Source organism: Barbus barbus (genome assembly GCF_936440315.1).
Source record: "Barbus barbus genome assembly, chromosome: 43".
NCBI lineage: Eukaryota > Metazoa > Chordata > Actinopteri > Cypriniformes > Cyprinidae > Barbus > Barbus barbus.
This window is the reverse complement of record NC_136721.1, coordinates 2,731,603-2,750,496: the sequence shown is the minus strand read 5'-3', so window position 1 is coordinate 2,750,496 and position 18,894 is coordinate 2,731,603. Positions and strand designations below refer to the sequence as shown.

General features: G+C 34.7%; 1 protein-coding gene across 1 annotated transcript in view; it reads right to left on the bottom strand.

Annotated features, from left to right (window-relative positions):
- The window catches only part of LOC306862527 (nuclear protein AMMECR1-like), a 37,659-nt gene that overhangs the window by 15,023 nt on the left and 3,742 nt on the right, over positions 1–18,894 (bottom strand). The window contains exons 2-3 of the mRNA XM_079405363.1: positions 5,987–6,097; positions 1,366–1,480 (exon numbers count right to left, since the gene is read on the bottom strand). Coding sequence (XP_079261489.1) covers positions 1,366–1,480; positions 5,987–6,097 — 226 coding nt within the window. The remainder of the gene's footprint in view (positions 1–1,365; positions 1,481–5,986; positions 6,098–18,894) is intronic.

Here is an 18,894-nt window from a genome sequence, read left to right as displayed (position 1 = left end):
GAAAGGGTCTCACCTCTGAAGTTGTTTTGAGCTCCAGACTGAGCTGCGGTGCACTCTGTGGTGAAAACTTGCTTTCCTGATTTGTTTAAATGTTTAAACATACGTTTATACATTTCCTATTGGGGTTATGTTAAACTTATGAGAATACAGATATGGCTACTTTTTAAGACCAATTAGCCTTTACCCAAGTGTGACTAAAATCATGAAGTATCATACCATTCTGAATATTAGAAAAATATAAACAAAATATGTTTATCACTAACAACCAAAAACTACCAGAAAGCATGTGCCCACTGTGCATTGTTTTCCTAAAGCCATGCTTGTGCCTATCATTGCTGTATTTTCATGCATGACTCTTTATTTAATTAAATACTACCTTTTATTTCATTAAAAAATAGAACATTTGACAGATTCTCGATTTCTATTTGCGTTTTTTTAACATTTATCTAATCAACTTAAAAATGCAATTACAACATTATTCAATTAACACTTTCTTTATTAACCATCTAGTTGAAGAAAGTTCTATTCCAAGTGCAGCACACATGAAGTGCTCAACAAGGTCTAAAATGTAACTCGACTAAGATTAAGATTCATGCAATATGAAGGCACATATTGTTCAAACTTGTCAAATATATGTTCAGAAATAATATCAAAGAATGCTAAAAAAAAAAAGGCTCAAAAGTAAATGAAATTCAATTTCAAAATGACTAAAAGTAAAACTATTAAATGTTTTGTATAAACAAAATAACATCAGTTTCAGCCTGTCACTATCATGAAATATCGGATATACAGTAGTAGTTATTTACAGTCTTTTTTTTATTCCACTGTGATGCTTTACATTGTTTTTCTTCTATGTGAAAATGTGCATGATGGAAGCTTTTGATCATCATGTGGTCGGATCAACTGTTATCATTAACATATTATCAATGTGTCTAACACTACTGTTTGGTAATAGTTCTATTCAAAATCACGAATACTTGTTTTATGAAAAATAAAATCATGGCAAAGCATTAAATTCGAATTAATCGATAATATCGGAAAAATCACCCAGCCCTGTGAAATTCCATGTTAGGGTTTAACGCTAAATATTTGTTTCTAGTGGCCTGGTCAGATTAGCGGTTCAGACTTCCCATTTCAAATGGTGGTCTCTGTTGGACCACATAAGACTAACTGTAAATGTTTAAACTGACAACGCCTAAAAACCCATGCAAATAATTCAGTGAACCTATTTACCTCTTCAGGGAACAGTGATTTAGTGGTAAGTGGCATTTATAACTAAACGTTTGCAGGGGAAAAAAACCCTTAAGTGTACAGAGAGGGTTTAATTTAGTAAATAACAGATGGTAATAGCTTCTGCGCTCTTACCTCCCAGTCTAGGTAATCACCAACATCCTCAAAGTTGGTGAGCAGAGACACTGAGCAGAAGAGACGCGGCAGCTCGTCCCTCGTCATGGGGGGAAAGCGACTGTCTTTAAGGGCACTGTGAAGACGACATGAAGGCAAGATTTAGGACAAAGCCATACCATGGGTACAGTGTGAAACACCATTCAATGAAAAAAAAATTGGGGTATAAATCTAGCAGCCTGATACAATAAAAAAAAAAAAATTGCAATGAACAAGTATTTATGAGTATGAATAGGTATTGGTCTGAATGACTAGCTGTGATGCTGACTAGTGAGTTGATCTAGATTCATAGACACAAAAGACGAGGTGATGTCGTCTCAGAAATAGAAGACTCCATAAGGAAAACCCATCACCAAAGAAAGATCAAAAGAAGAAATAAGGAAGTGGGTTTCCTTTGGCAAACTTTGCAAGTCAGGTAGCCTTCCTGGAGTCTCTGAGTCGGCTGCCAAGCATGTTCTATAAATAGCCTGAATTAGTGCTGGGCGATAAACAATGTCATATCAAGATCACAATAAAAATTTATGTGGATAACTATGATAAGCTCTGGACATTTTTACTCAATAACTGTATGGATTAATCCTAACATCCTATCACACAGCAGAAACAAACACGACAGCAGCCGGTCAGTGTCTGCATGTTCTGTGTGAATGAATGGCACGATTTCATCTGCTACACAGACTCAAACACACGTGACACTCGCAGTGATTTCAGTGTCATAATACATGACGATATGAACAATCACATGAACTTCATCTCCAGAGCTGCTCTGAAAGTCATTTTACCAGCTTTGCACCATTTTAGAAGCACTACCTTCAAACACACACTAAAAAAAGTTCAACTGAAAGACCTTCACCACAACCAAGCTATTTTTTTTATTATGAATTTATGCAGTTCTGTTGTGCAGCATCTTATCTGACAAAATAAAACGCAATGTTTTGTTGTAAACTGATTTACATTTAGGCCTAAATGATTGATTAAATTGGCAAAGTGTTATTAATTCATTTCATTAGACACCATTAGTTATGTTTACCTTCATTCTCAAGCTCAAACCAACACGTGGAAAGCATTTCTTTAATTAATGATAAATTAATATCGTGATAAATATCAATATTGTACGATACGGGAAAAAAAAAATAGTGACAGCATGTTTTATAATTTTTTTCTGGAATATATTCCAGGATTGATTGTTGAAAAAACTAAAATTAAAATTAAAAAATGAAATACTTGTTTGAAATTATTATTAATTTACTATTATTATTATTAACAACAACTACTATTATACACACATGGGTTGTTGACGTGACATGGCATTTTCACTGTCCCAAAGGATAAAAATGTATATAATTAATATTGTCATTATTTAAAATGCTGTAAATAGTTAAACATTTCTTCGTCCTACATGAAGCTGTTGTTAAAAAAAAAGCTGCATTGTTATTCGATTTTTTTTTATTTTTGAGCCAAATGTCAAAATTGTCCTATGGTGTGACCGTCTCAAGCATAGTTCAGTAAATTACAACTTTTATAAATTAAAAAGAAACGCATAATTTTTTTTTAATAAATACCTCCGGCATAATTGTAGAAGTGTCTATTTTAGTAAATGGCAATCATTTTTTTCATCTACCGGTATATATTTCGAAAAGTGTAGGAACTTAATACATTTTGTCTCTGAAAACCATGTCCTATTGGTGTGACACCAGATCCTGATTTTAAATCGGAAATTCCAGAAAAAAACTGTAATTAGTGGTAGGACCCCATTCATGGTTGTGTTACTGAAGCCCCCTGTCAAGCCCATGACATATGGGCAAATTTGGTCTCAGATTTGGTCTACTTTTGTGGAACCGCTACAAAAGTGTTACGTTTTGTTGTCCTTTGGTGTGACACCCCTAAATTATATATATATTTTTTTATTAAAAACTGCATGTTAAACTACATAATCATAGCTAGGAACAGCAAGGTTATTAATTTACAGAAAAAGGCTGAAACCACAATGTCCTACTATGGTGTGAGAGAAAATGTCCTCTGGTGTGATGCCTGTACGGTCACACCACAGGACAAGGTCTCTTTAAAAAGCATTTGAAATAATTAAATAAGATTTATTTAACTCCTTTTTAGATCATTTTCAGTGTTCTTAAATGCAATAATTACATTAATTAAACTATTTTCTGATGTTTTTACAGAAAACTTGTAACTGTTATAAAGTGTCATGGAAATGCGTATAAAATGTGATGCTATGTTTTTGAAACAGATAGAATTGAGGGTGAGAAATTAGTGGAAGAAAGAAGACACCGAAATATAGACAGAAAATTAACAGGGATCCACCAGAAAAGAGATCTTAAGAGAACAACGCAGAAAGTAAATAGAACAAAAATGATGCCTTAAAATGAGTAGCTATATAGTTTTTAAAAATTAATTCACATCTTAATTAAAATAGTTTGAATATGAATCATATTTAGCTGTGCCGCACATACAGAGGGGCTAGAAGAGTTTTAGTAACATACTGATTGAAAGAGACTGAATTTTGTTGATGAAAATTATATTATTTTGTTTAAAAAAACATGTTGATATTGTTTATCAAAAATAAACTTTCTTTCTCCTTTGAAATGTTCAAAATTAAATAGAAATACTTGAATAACTACCATTTCTGTCCTTTAGTGGGACGTAATGTCCTGTGGTGTGACACAAAAGAACCACAGATTTGCTTTTATCTCAAAATCTCTTTAAAAAAAAAAACTTGAGTATTGCAATAGAGAAGATACAAATATCACAACTTAAAACGGTATAATTTTCAGCAGTTTTGAATGGATGACAGCAAAGTTTATCTTGCAATTGTCCAACAAGTCATAGGAAAAAATTGTTTATTATAATTTCATATTAAATAAATAACACTAAATAAATATGCATTTCTTTTACAAAAAAAAATACAAAATTTTACTGTCTATTTGTCAAATACCCATATATTACATTTATTATGATTATTATTTATTACATATATATGATTTATTTATTAACATTTTAATTTACAACAAAACTATTGCAATATAAACTATTATCATAAATTCAAGATTCAGCTTTTTGGTTGCCATACATCGCATATTCAGGAAATAGGCATGCAGGATATAAAAACAATACATTCCCTCATGAATGACTGACCAAAACTAACCAACAGGGCTTGGAAAAAATATGGGAGAAAACTTCTAAGAATTTGGAAACTCATTTGCGACTGGAATTATCATGCATTTTTGTGATCGGATCAAATAAGACCACATTAAAGTCATTCTAAATACTATCCGGATATGAAATGCATGCATGAGCTTGTGCAAGACTTGTTATAATACTTAGTTCTGATTAGCCATTTGATGGCCTTATGGGGTTTATTTTGTAAATGATTATTATTATACAGAGAATTGCAACATTTTATTTGCATGCACCAAAATGACTTATTGTATGGATTAAAAAGTTTATGGCATGCTTAATTCTATACACAACAACGCATTACTATACTCATTACTTTATTCATTGCCACCTCTAACACCAGACTGATTCACAAACCGAATGTGGAAGCCTGGAGGTTAACAACATTGTTATTGGATATATAAGCTGCTTCAAAGTTAACGAGAGGACGGAGAAGTGGGAATTTGGCAGCGAATGCTGGGCTGAGCCGAGCCAAGACCCAAGCATCTGTTCTGGTGTCTCCGTTCCTGCTGAGGGAAGAATGTGGCTGTAGTTCTCGAGATGGATGACTAGCTTGGAAGCAAGGTCAAGCGACTGCTTGAGAAAGAGACGTCTAATGTTCTTAACAGGCAATGCATAAGTGTTAAAATGCATAGGCAACATCAAGCAGGCCTGACTTCTTCCTGAAAGGTGTAAACTGCTGTCAGTCTAGTACAGACTGCAATTTTGCTGAAATTACAAAAAAACAACCAAATGGCATGCTGGATGCAAGACTCGCAATGGTTTTAAATGGAGTTTACCATCAAAACATTGTCAAGTTTAACGCCTTAAACCGAAAACCTTAAAGCTAAAACCTGTAGCTACAATATTTGTTGCATGTTAAGTTTAGGTTTAAAATTCTAACTAATCAAAAGAGAAGAAAAATGTCAGATTTCATGTGGTTTGTGCTATTCACATTTACCCGAGACACATTTGTGACTCACAAAATTCAGATTTGGGCCACCTTTGCCTGCAGTCCCAACACAGCCTTTAACAGCCGTAATATAGACACTGTGGTGCCTTCAAAACATATTTTAAAAATAAAATTCTGGGTCAACCAGTGGTGTGAGTTTGGGGTGGGACAATGTGTTAACTGAATAATAGAATGAGAATAGAGATGGATGGCAAAAAGTGTAGGAAACCTGTTTAGATACACTTAATTATTATTTTTTTAAATGTATTTATTTTATGCAATTCCATTTGGTGCCACTAGAGGTGCAGTAAAAAAAAAAGTTTAAAGTCAAGAAAAGTGAAATCAAGATGTAGTAATGTGTGTGTTAAAACAGGAAATCCTCATATTTTGTAATAAATATCATCAATTATATCGCATTAGAAAGAGAAAAGCAGAATTTCAAAGAGGGATATGGCATACCTGGTAAGGGTGTACTCCCTGAGTCCTGAGTGCAGGTTCATGGCAGAAAATGTACCTATACAACCCCTTAACCGCTTGTCCCGGCCGATTTTCCAAGTGACAAACAGTGGGCTGTTGGAAAAGAAAAGAACATCTGTTAGAAAGTAGTAAGAATGCGCATATAATTCAAGTTATGAAAGCAAAAATATCCCTGTAAGTTTTTGTACTATCATACAAACAAGAGTGCAGTTTTCTTAAATATAAGCGCGAGTATAACAGTTCACCAAACAAGTAGTTAATATTGAGCGAGTTACATTTTAGGCACAATATTGTGTGTTTTTTCGATGTTTCGCCAATGGAAATAGTTTCAAACCAAATGAAGCAGAGCATGTGTGCATCTCAGGGAAACACTTTGGTGTTTTGTTCCTAAATGAATCTGTTCTTGAACTAATCGAGTGAGCCAACGATTCAGTGATTCATTCATAAAGACAGGGGCTGCATCCAAAAACACATACTCGTCGCATTCTTGTGGAAATTTCTAATTCATAGTTCAACCATGATTTAAATAAAATGAGGGAACTATTTCTTAATCCGTGGCCATATTATCTTTCATCCCCCCCCCCACGTCATGTCCAGGGCTCTGTACAAATAAACTTGACTGCCTTTCCTTGTCTAAAGCCTGAGATACACTGCATGGTTTTAGCAGTCCTATAAGATCATTGCATGTCACACTGCACGACATAGATCTAATAAACTTGGCTACAACGTGTGTGTGTGTGTGTGTGTGTGTGTAGACTGTACGATGATGACACCTATCAACTTGTACGATACGACGCACGTTTCTATAGAAGAATAAAACATCATCAGCATGCGCTAGTGGTAAACAAAAAGAGCATGATAAATCACACTTTAGCCGTTGTAGTTTTTATGTTTGCTGAAAAAAATGTGGAAGCGGCAAAAGAGGACGGGATAAGAGCTTGAGGTAAGCAGTTTTGTGTTTTAGTGCCATGTCGAGTTGACTTCATATCGCATTTTTATTGGCTGGTCAGTAAACGTGGGTTGTACCAGTAAACACACTGTGCGATGATCATGCTGTATCACAGGCTATCTTTACCGTGACAGCGGCCGTCTGTGAACCTCTCTCACTGTACGACACAGGACCACCAATCAGGAGCCACGATCATAGAAATCGCCACGATTGTTTCATGATGCCAATCTTTCGTCTGGGACAGCAGAAAATCGTGCAGTGTGTTTCGGGCTTAACAAGCAGAACCTATGAATTTCTCAAGAAATAAAGACTGAAACCAATGAGACAAGGTATCAGTTCCTGTGAATAGTGTGCACATTAAGGTCTAATGTGTCAACAAGTTACTTGAATAGGCTGAAACTTACTAAAGGGAAACAAAAAAGGTTTGGCTAACAGCGTTTTCTGTAACAACGAGTGAGCAGCCGGCAAAACAGAACAAAGTAGTGCATGACAATTAAAATGTATGTGCTCACATACTGCTTTTCTTCTGCAAAAAAAAATATGTTTCCATGGCCACAATGTAACATTTGGCTGCTAACCAATTATATTGTAAACAAAGCTTTGTACTTCACTGGCAACCTAAGATTAATGTAAAAAAAACATTGGTTATGTACAAAAATGTGTTTTTTTGCAAAATGAGTACAAACTGCTGGTGGTACTCACAACCTAACAGGCTCAGCCCTAGCCCTGTGGCTCTCCAGTTTCCATCTTTCACTATCTGTCCTCTACTGTCTGACTTCAACCGTCTCTACTGTTATCTGCTGAACTCAACCAACCCTGAGACGTCACAGGTTATAGTATTGCAAGGCGGCGATAATGTGGCAAACAATAGCAAAAAAAAAAAAAAAAAGCCTAACACCTTATGTTAAGGACCATTTCTCACTACTAGTTGCTTATTAGCATGCATATTACTAGCATGATGGCTGTTTTTAAAACATATTGTCTTTTTCTGCATGACCCTATTTTAAGCCCCTTAATCCTACCCCATACCTAAACTTAACTACATTATTTACTATTAATAAGCAGCAAATTAAGAGTTTATTATTGAGGCAAGATCATAGTTAATAGTTAGTAGTCAGAATTGGACCTTTAAGTGTGACCAAAAAAATCTTGAGGTGGACCTTCATTACAAAATACAGAAAAATGCAATTCATGACCCCTTTAACAAGAGAAAATTTTAAATGTTTTAAATGCAAGTTTTGTATATCACATCATTTAAACGTCTACAAATTCTGTACATTTTGATGCAGCTCATTAACTTCTAAAAGTATGGTGAAAGGCACAATATAGACTGAGATCACTTTTATAATATTATTGATTATATTAGCCAAGATGATTGTATGCACCACTAAATTAACAAATAAATAATAATAAACAGTCAGTTTCAGGCTGTTGACATACTGGTCACTTTCCCTATTGAGCTCTAATTCTATCTACATATCAGTCTATGCCTCACAATGCTTTCAGGAGATGAAAACTTGAACTACTGATATTAAACATAAGCAACTGATTCAAACTCACTCTTCTTGTTAAAGCATTCTGTTTGTTTTCTCTTGCTTTGGTATGAAATATTAAGTGCAGGGTGCTGGACACAGACATTTTTCTCTAACTTGTCCATCTTCTATTTACAATCTATCCAATGGTTACTATTCTAGTAAGACTTCTAATCTTACCTTTAACATTAAAGTGGAGTTAATGAGAAAGGATTAACAATATATGGCCTACGGTCGCTGTCAATATTTAACTGCTCCCATGACAGAACATTTAGGCCACTGTTTAAAGCACCGGTTGAATATCAGTTGATCATGATGGAAATTTAAGGACTAAGCCCTTTGGCCAGGAACAAGCTGGCAACAGTATTTTAATGTGCTGGAAAAATCAGGGGAAAGTCTAAACTCAGTGAGCACATTTACATGCACACAAATACACAAACTACTATTTAAATAAATCAGTTTTTACCCATTTAGCATATAAAAAAAAAAAAAAAAAAAAGCAGAATGAATGCCTAAAAATAATTCCCTTGGATGGAAAGAGGAGTTTTGTTGCATAAACACATCCCACCTAACCATCTGCTATCCACACTTGGATTTTCAGTCACATTTGCCAGCATCAGGCATTCTCTCCTGACCCTTAAATCCAGAGACAGTGACACATCATACAGATAAAAAGATGAGGTTATATCAAAGCAGCTCCGGGCAGCACTTTTTCCTGGACATCCCAAGCATTTATTCTGAATCAGTGGGCATAACTGAGGAAAGTATTGGTGACATGCAAAACAAGAGTAATATCAAGATAACTTTTTTTTTTTTTAAGTTTGCATCTATAAGCGTGTTTTATTGCAAATATAAAGGCTTTTCTTTGTAGTTGTGTACAAGGTGGTGTGTCCACGACAAGAAAAAAAAGTCCCGAGCTTTCTACAAATGTAATTGCAGAATTGTTGCTTGTGCACTGTAAAAAATGCTGCTGCCATTAGTCATAACTTCAAATTAGACAAAAAACATAACTAAGATAACTAATTATTTTAAGTCAAGCATGAACTCTAAGTTAAAACAGCTTGTTTTACCGTTTTGATAATTGCAGCAATTTTTTTTTGTTTTTTTCTTTTTATACAGGGTGTACTTTTACCCATGAACTTTAGATAACGTTAAAAATGATGTATAAAACAATCCACGCACCCCGTTTAAGCTCTTGTTATACAGTACATACAAACAGTAGGCCTATTATTTAATTTAAGGTGGCTAGTTAATATATGGCTACCGTCAAACAGTTAACTGTGTCTCTTTTGATAACTACTATGATGATAATAGACTTTTGTGCATTGCGTCACTGCAGCGGCCGGCCGTTAGAAGCTCCGGTTCCTATAGAAACCTGAGGCTAGACCAGTCATTGCGCATGCGCGGTCATAAGCTTTTTAAACACTATATGAGCATAAGAAACAACATTCAAGGGGCAGTTAATTTCAGATTTTGTTGCCGATTTGAAATATGTAATTTAATTGCAAATTCAGTGAGCAGTTTTTGAGATTTCAGAATTCCCCCATTCATTTAGATAGGAATTGGTATTGTATAAGCTGCCTGGACGCATTGCAAATATGGCCGCTGAGTGAACAGACTTTCCTTTAAAGGGACTTCGGTGCAAAGGCACGTACATTGTAACTGGCAATTTTCCCATATTGGCCATTTTGAATTTGAACAAAAAAGTCTATATTTTACAAGTGCATATTGGTAGGAAACTCAGTACCATGCCTTGGCACCATGCCCTGAAGATACTCTCAAGAATTTTCAGGGCAGCACCACCTTGTGGTCAAAAGTTATTAAAATGCTATAGCGTTTGATTAATTTAGTCTTTTGTAAAGGATCTGTTCCTGATAGATTCCTTGGGTCAAGCCAAGAGCATAGACACCATTCATGATTTACCTGTCAAACTCCTTAAGCCCCGTTCACAACGAGAACTATAAAGATAACGATATTCGCGTCCACACCAGCGAACAATATTGTTTGTTTATTCTAAGTTTGCATGCATCTGTTGCTTTCAATTCTCGAGCTCATTACAGCAGGATGGATTCTGATTGGGCGTCAATGTCTGAATCGTCCATCAGCTGGGAAAAAAATCATTCTGGAAAGATGTCATTTCTCTTTTCCTTTATCTGCTTTTCTTTAATATTGAGAATGATTTTTAGAACTGTATCTTTATCGCTATCTTTATAGTTATTGTCCTTGGTGTGAACAGGCCTTTATGACTTATAAATGAGTACATTTTAGTACAATTTTTTTTTTTTTTTTTTAAAGACAACCTTTGTTAAAGTCTGGAAAAGAGCAGCAGTGCACGAAAACATTTGAGTGAAAATACAGCAATGTCATGGCTGCCTTTAAGGCCGTGCAAATTCTGGACAGAGACAAAAGGTCTGAAGTAGTATTTTCATAGGGATCAGCATAAAAGAACAGTTGTCAGACTAAAGCCACTGCTGTCATGGAAACAACAACTAGCAGAGGATCAGTGGCAGTTCCTCAGAAATACTCCAGCATGTTGCAAAAAAAACACCCTACAAAATACCTTCTGTGTGTATTCAATCAATTAGCAGGTATTTCTGCTTTTCTGTAAGTGCCCCACTGACACTGAGTGAATTTGTATTTTCATTCAGCCCATACTTTTTTATGCATTGGTATGAACACACAAAATGAAGTTAACGAGGAAACAATAAATGCATTGTATTTGTAGCAACTGAGTAGTGACAAAAACAATGGGATGACAAATAAAAACTGTTAAACATGTAGAAAGCTATAAACATTCTAAAAAGCAAATGAACTATCTGAGGTTCATTAGGAAAAAGAGCACTCTGTGGAATGCAATGACATGGAAAACTCTCAAAAAGAAAAAAACAGGTAAGGCGTGTGGTGAAATCATCACTTCCTCAGTCTTTGAAAGTCCTTTTAGTTCTTTTACAACATTTAAAGTGCCTTGAAGGTAGTGGGCAAGCTCCAAATCAATTTTCTTTTTCATAACACTTCAGTTAAACATTTCACTTAAATGTCAATTTGTAAAATACTTCTCTGACCATGCTTGCCCTCTTAGTTCAGGATGCTTTTTTCTCTTTAATAAAAAGTATAATATAGGCACTTCCCCAAATTAACCTCTAGTGGTGGGAGATGAAACTGCCCGACCTGTAAGTGGGGTAACTATCACAATGATATATGAGTGCATCAACTACCCACTCCAAACCAGGCAGAGATAACACTGAACAACAATATAAAACGTTCAGTTTGGCTGTACGTTATGCAATATCCTACAATCTGCTAGCTTTAATTATTGAAACCTTTAAGGTTTGTTTGCTTTGTTTTGGATTTACTTAATTGGCCTTAAACCAACAGAATATATTAGCTTTCCTTTTATGTCTGAGGTGCAATCATTTCCACTGTGATCTTATCGATGTGTGTTAGAAATTAATTGCATTTCATGAGGCATTATGTTGAAGTCATATAAAATCCTTTAGGTTCAAGTAGGGCTGGACAATAATTCAATATCAATATGTATCGCGATATAATTTTTTTCAATAACGGTGATATGATTTTTAAACACATTTCCGATATACTGTACATTACCAGTGTTTCTCATACATTGATTTATTTGTGGCGTTTGACTTTGTTGAATAAACATGAGCACTACACGTTTCAAAATCAAAACGCGTCGCGGGTGTTTTATATGAATGTATCTCTGAAGGCAACCGACTGTCTTCAGAAACGTTTCGATGACATTTTCATTTGATCTGATAAAGTCGTGTTCATGAGCGGAGCTGTTTTGATTACAGCCGTTACCGGGGAAACCGGCGCTCTCACAGCGCCTCCTGCTGGCAGAGAATCAGATCGTATTTTCAAGAATAAGCCCGTCTCAAGCAACATTTTTTTTGTTTTCTGTAGCAACTCAGAGCACTATTCATACTCTTTATCCTGGCTGAAGCACATTTGTTTCAATCTATTGGTGCGTTTCCACTGCGTGATACGACTCGGCTCGGTTCAGAACGGCACGGCGCAACTCGGTTTGCGTTTCCACTACAGTTTAGTACCGCTTTTAGAGTGGGCGGGATTATTCACGTGTGGTTATAGTTGCGCCGCCTCTACTGCCGTGATTCCTGAAAAACTTTTTAATTCCGCGTCGCTCCATCGCGCTCTTGCTGGACTGCTCCTCGGCTATCAACTAGAGGAACATCTGGACTTCCTCAACAGACAACGAAACAGCCATTTTTGGTTGTTAAAAAAGGTGCGCCCATTCAAAACAGTTGCGTTCGATCCTTCGCTGGCTGTGCTGATTTAACTCTAGCGGGTCTGTTGTGTCTCGTGCTGAAAGTTCAATGACGCAGGCAGAGATGATTCTCTCCGGCCAATCAGAGATCAGCAGAGTTTACACGTCATGTTTTGGTAATGGTACGGCTCGCTTGGAACCTCGGCTGAGATGGTACTTAAAAAAAAAGTACCAGGTAGCAGGTACTGTACCCAGTGGAAACCCCCCCAAAAGTGTGCCGTACTGAACTGTACCGTGCCGTACCATGCAGTGGAAAAGCACCATAAAAAGAACAATCAGCCTACACTACCAGTCAAAAGTTTTTGAACAATACGGTTTTAACTTTTTTTTTTTTTTTTAAATGATTCTCATCTGTTCACCAAGCCTGCATTTATTTGATCCAAAGTACAGCAAAAACAGTAAAATTTTGAAATATTTTTACTATTTGAAATAACTGTTTTCTGTTTGAATATATTTTAAAATGTAATTATTTCTGTGATGCAGCGCTGTATTTTCAGCATCATTACTCCAGTCTTCAGTGTCACATGATCCTTCAGAAATCATAATAATATGCTGATGATCAATATTTAAAGCAGTTGAGTACATATTTTTCAGGATTCTTTGAATAGAAAGACCCAAAGATCAGCATTTATCTGAAATAAAAAGCTTTTGTTACATTTATAAACTATTCCAGTCAGTATAATGTATTTATTTTTATTTTTTTGGAAAGAAATTATAGAAATTAATACTTTTATTTAGCAAGGATGCTTTAAATTGATCAAAAGTGATTGATAAAGACATTTATAATGTTACAAAAGATTTGTATTTCAGATAAATGGTGTTTTTCTGAACTTTCTATTCACCAAAGAAACCTGAAGAAATTCTATTTAGCTGTTTTCAACATTATAATAAATGTTTTTTTAGCAGTATACATATATAGATTTATAGGAGGAGGTTTCGTAGACTTGGCAAATTTATTTTTCATAAGTTTGTAGGTACAGGCATCTGTTGCGGCCATTCTTGGAAGTTTTTATGAGGCTTTTTTTAAAATAGAATTCATATCGATATCGGAATTATATCGCATCGACCGAAATTAAGAAATATATAGTGATATAAATTTTGGCCATATCGTCCAGCCCTAGGTTCAAGGTGAAGGTGAGCGTTTTTATGGTCTGTATTGTTAAAAGCGCTATATAAATAAGCCCATTAGTGGTCTTCCGCTGCCATCTAGTGGTTATAAATAGCTATTTTTCATACAACACTTTTTTTTTAAGCTTTATAACTATAGTGTTATTTTTGCCCAATCGCTCTTAAATTTTGCATGCTTGTTTAGAATGAAATCATGCATCATTTTACACAGTTTGTGGGCTTCCTTTTAGTATTAATAGGCCTTTGGTTACACTATGTAAATAACATTATTGAATGACAGGTTTATGGTTGTGCAAATGCAAATGTTCAACATTATTTCGATAATTATTGACCTTGAGAGTCTAGAGAATAGTACTGCACTGATTTGATTGATTTTGAGGGCTACTTGACCAAAGTTTTGTTTTTTTAAGAACAGTTTGATTGACAGCAGTGATCCTAGAGGCAAAGTTGATCAAAATGAGAAGATCTATTGTATGATATGAAGATCTAGTGTTTGTGTGAATATATGAGCATTTTCTAGCAATTTGAGGCCATTTACCATAGAAATCTTGTTTTTGTGAGGCCTTTTTAACTGTTATTGTACCACCTATAGTCCAATCTCCATGAAACTTTGCATGATTGTTAAGAGTCATCTGTTACATGTTTTTACCAAGTTTCGTAAAGTTTTGAGTTTTTGTTTAGGGTTTATAGGCTTTTGGGCATATTTGTACATGCCCCTTTTCTAAATGACTCCGTTAAAGGTAAACAAAAAACAATTATTATTATTTTTGTGATAATTATTGATCTAGAGAGTCCAGAGAATATTACTGCAGTGGTTTGATCGAGACTGAGCGAAAAACCAGGGACTAGTTTGCAGTAGGTTTTTAACATATTTGTGAATATTTAATGAACGATTTGATTGACAGCAATGGTTGTTGAGACAAAGTTGTTCAATCTGAGGAGCTCTATCAAAGCAGATTTTGTGGATGTGTGAAACACCACGTGATTACAGAGCCAGAAAATGATGTTAGCGCCAACTAGTGGCCGATTTCTTTCCAAATTCTTACAGCCCTTTAGGGCCATGAGTCGAACATGCCCACCGAGTTTCGTTCCAATCAACCTTTGTTAACCTTGTCAAATAGGTGCTTAAAATTGTTTGGCCAATGGCGGCCATGTATTTTGAGATACGCGAATGTCCTCTATTATTAATCTTAATTATTAATCTTTTCATTTAAGTTTAAACTGATTTTTCCCTTTAATAAAGCAATTTTTTCTAAAAGTGTACATCTTTGGAGTCAAATTGTTACATTTAATCAGTCAATTAAGGTAATACACATATAGGCTGCTACCAAACAAATGAAATACACATTCATCAAAATGAATCTTTGAAAAAGTTGCATCTGAAGTGGCATTTAAATGCATTTACACACTATTTAATGCAGCTCAGAGAGACATGGAGTGCTTTAACCAGTTACAAATGCATAATTGTTTGACATTTTAAACACAAAACATTGAATACTGATATTTAATATTATTTTAAAAATGAAAATAGACTTTAAATGTGAAATTAAAACCGCCAGTAGGTGGCAGAAAGTCACTGGTAACAAGTGAGTCATTGCAATTGAATTATCGATTTATTGAATTATTATTATATTGAATCATTTAATGATTGATTCATTCAGGAACTAAGCACTGCCATGTTGCTCAGAGACACAAAACTGCTGTAGCAGTTTGGAACAAAAACAGGCAATATGGTGTATGTCTCTTATTATTAACTTTAATTTTTTTATATAATTTTTTTTTTATGATCGCAAAATTGAAGATATGGGGGCAGAAAATGTATATATTTACATTTCATATAGTTAAAATCACACGAAGAGTGCCGTTTTTTTTTTTTTTTTTAAATAAGCATGATTACCAATGTGATATTGATATTGTTTATTGAACTATTTTTATTTTTTTTAAATCCACTACTCGAATTGAATCATGACAGCCCTGCACGATAACAAGAACATATCAGGGTACTTCCATGCGTCCTTCTTACTAGCATATTTGAGTACTGGAATTAAACTTTGATGGTGGATGATGTAGTATGAGAACACAAGGATGTAGGATATTGAGAAAAATCCTACCAAACAGGCTTGCTTTAATCCTTAACATATCTCATATTTAAGATAAACAGCCATTTCAACTAAAAGATGGAGGCTGACCTCAATATAAAAGCTTTAGACAAATAAAGTTTTGATCTGCAAATTCTATTTAAAATTGTCCTATGACAAATTTTATTTAAATTTAGTCCACACATACCTAAGATACATTTACATTTTACATTTATGCATTTAGCAGACGCTTTTATCCAAAGCGACTTACATTGCATTCAAGTTACAGTTTTTACATTTGATCAGCTCTTGCTTTCCCTGGGAATCGAACCCATGACCTTGGCGTTGCTAGCGCCATGCTCTACTATTTGAGCTACAGGAAAGCCATATCTTAGATCACATATCTTACAAGTAAAGATTTTTACAGAGAGCATTTAGGACTTTAGAATAACTTATTTATACACCATTAATAAACATTATATAATGCATAATAGATCATTAGTTAACATATATTCAAATAGCTACAAATATGAAATGTGCTTATACATTTTTAATAATGAATTTATTGAGAATTACAAAGATTAACAGATCCTTTTTTAATTAAAATGCATACAACTGTTATTCAATTTTCAATTAATTTATGATCCTACACTATGTATAAGAGCCAATGATATGCATTAAAATAAATATTTTAACTGATGTTATACACTGATTAGCAGCTTACTAATTACATTTGAATGCATTACAAATTCCATTAAACTGGTTGTTTAAATGGATTAAAATGATTTATACACTGTAAAAAAAATTCCGTAGAATTTACGGTAAAAAACTGGCAGCTGTGATTGCCAGAATTCTACCGTAAAAAATACGGTAGCAACGTTTTAGGTTTTACGGTTTTAAATTTAAATTTACAGTTAAATACCGTAATTTCTTTAACTGATATAATCTTAATATACCAACCTATTAAAGTACTGAAATCTGTTTTGTTCCTTTGAAATACACTGATAACCACCAAATGTAGGTGATGATGAGAAAGTCACATGATGAGCCAGAGCCCATCACAAGCAACTTTTAAACAATAACATATACAGAAGGTGCACAGTGTCATTCACACGAGCACTAAACACCATCATGGTGAGACTCATTAAACTGAAATATGCTATAAACATTAATTTAACAACATTAGATGTAACATACAACCCTAATAAACATAACTGATAAGAAAAAACTAAGAAGAAACATAGTTATTTCAAAGAAAAAACGTCAAATTCAAACAGAATTTGAAATGCAACGCAGGGAATTTCTGGGAACGTCAGTTTACGTTTTTTCCCTGTAAATTTGACAGGAACTTTCCGTTAACCATGTAACAGGTTTTTACCGTAGCATTTTCACAGTTTTTTACCGTTAAAATCACGATCATTTTTTACAGTGTAGCCTATATTATGTAATGTACTTTTTCATTATTGTTATACATAAGTAATTTTTTTCTCAATTTTTTCATATTGCTGTATAATGAAAAAAATATCCTCTATTTACAGTACACTGTAAGTGTTGAGGCAATAAAGCAATATTGGCACCCAGATTACTATTGTCACAGGTGAAAAACAAGTACACTTCCGTAATGTACTTAAAGTGCTCTACACACACTAATTTTGTACATTAAAAATGATCCTTTAGTACTTCTTAAGATAAACTAAGTGTACTCAACTGTGCCATTTTGAGACACCATGAATATGAACTAAAATGCACTTTTAACATACTATCTTTGTATTTACAAAATGCATTTATGCCTCATTTCCACTGAGTGGTACAGTACAGTACGATTCGGTACGGTAACCCTGATCAGGCTTGCGTTTCCACTGCCAACAGTACCCTTTACTTGATAGGCGTGGTGTATGCCGGAAAGTAGCGATCGACAATAAAGCGTGACAATAAGCACAACTCTTTATGTCAGTTTTAATGAACAATAATACCCATTATAAAAGTATAAGAGGCTTATATAAGAGGAAATAGAGACAAAAGCAAACAATTCACAGTCAAGCGTTTGCTACAAAGTCAGCGCTGCAAGTTACTACGGTAAAGTTCAAAATAAATATAAAGTTAAACTTTGTGTTCCTTCAAAATGATATGACCAGGAACAAATTATAGATTCATGAGACCACGAATGCCTGTTAAATATAAACAAAACAAATTGATTCTCATTTAATCACTACAGAGACATCAGAGCCAGCGGAAAACGTCAGAAGGACTAGCCGAGCGTAAGGCTGCTCGAGGCGGATACATGAGCACGGAGCACCTGGTGATCGCCTGGAGCTTCGAAGTCGGCAAATAGTCACTATATTGCAGATTTGAGTTTTAAACTACATTCTCACCTGAAAAAGTCTTACAACTTTCATGACAGAATAACAGTAATATTTTTAAAATTACGCTGGTTTTTGGGCAATGGCGTTTCACAAGTCCACAAGAGCAGATGAACACATATTGAGAAACAGTTATTATCCGTGTGAAAATATAAAAGTATAAAATACACATTTTTTGTGTGTGTTTGCGCACTCTGATGTAATAAGCAGCACACAGCGGAACGAGTGAAGGAGAAGCTTTATCCCCTTGTATCACGCAAAAGTGACGATTCTGGTAAACCTATCAACTTCTGCAGTGAGTTTAGCTCCACCCATTTGGTACCCTTTGCTGTGCTAGGTACCCCAACGAAAGGGTACCAAAAAAGTGGTACGGTATACTTCGATATTTTGGTACCATTCACAACTTCTGACAATGGAAACGGACATAATTTTGCGTACCGTACCGTACCACTCAGTGGAAGCGAGCTATTAGCTACCACTTGTAGTAGACTAGTGAATGAAAGATGGGTTCAAGTGTACTACAAGTGGTAACTAAATACA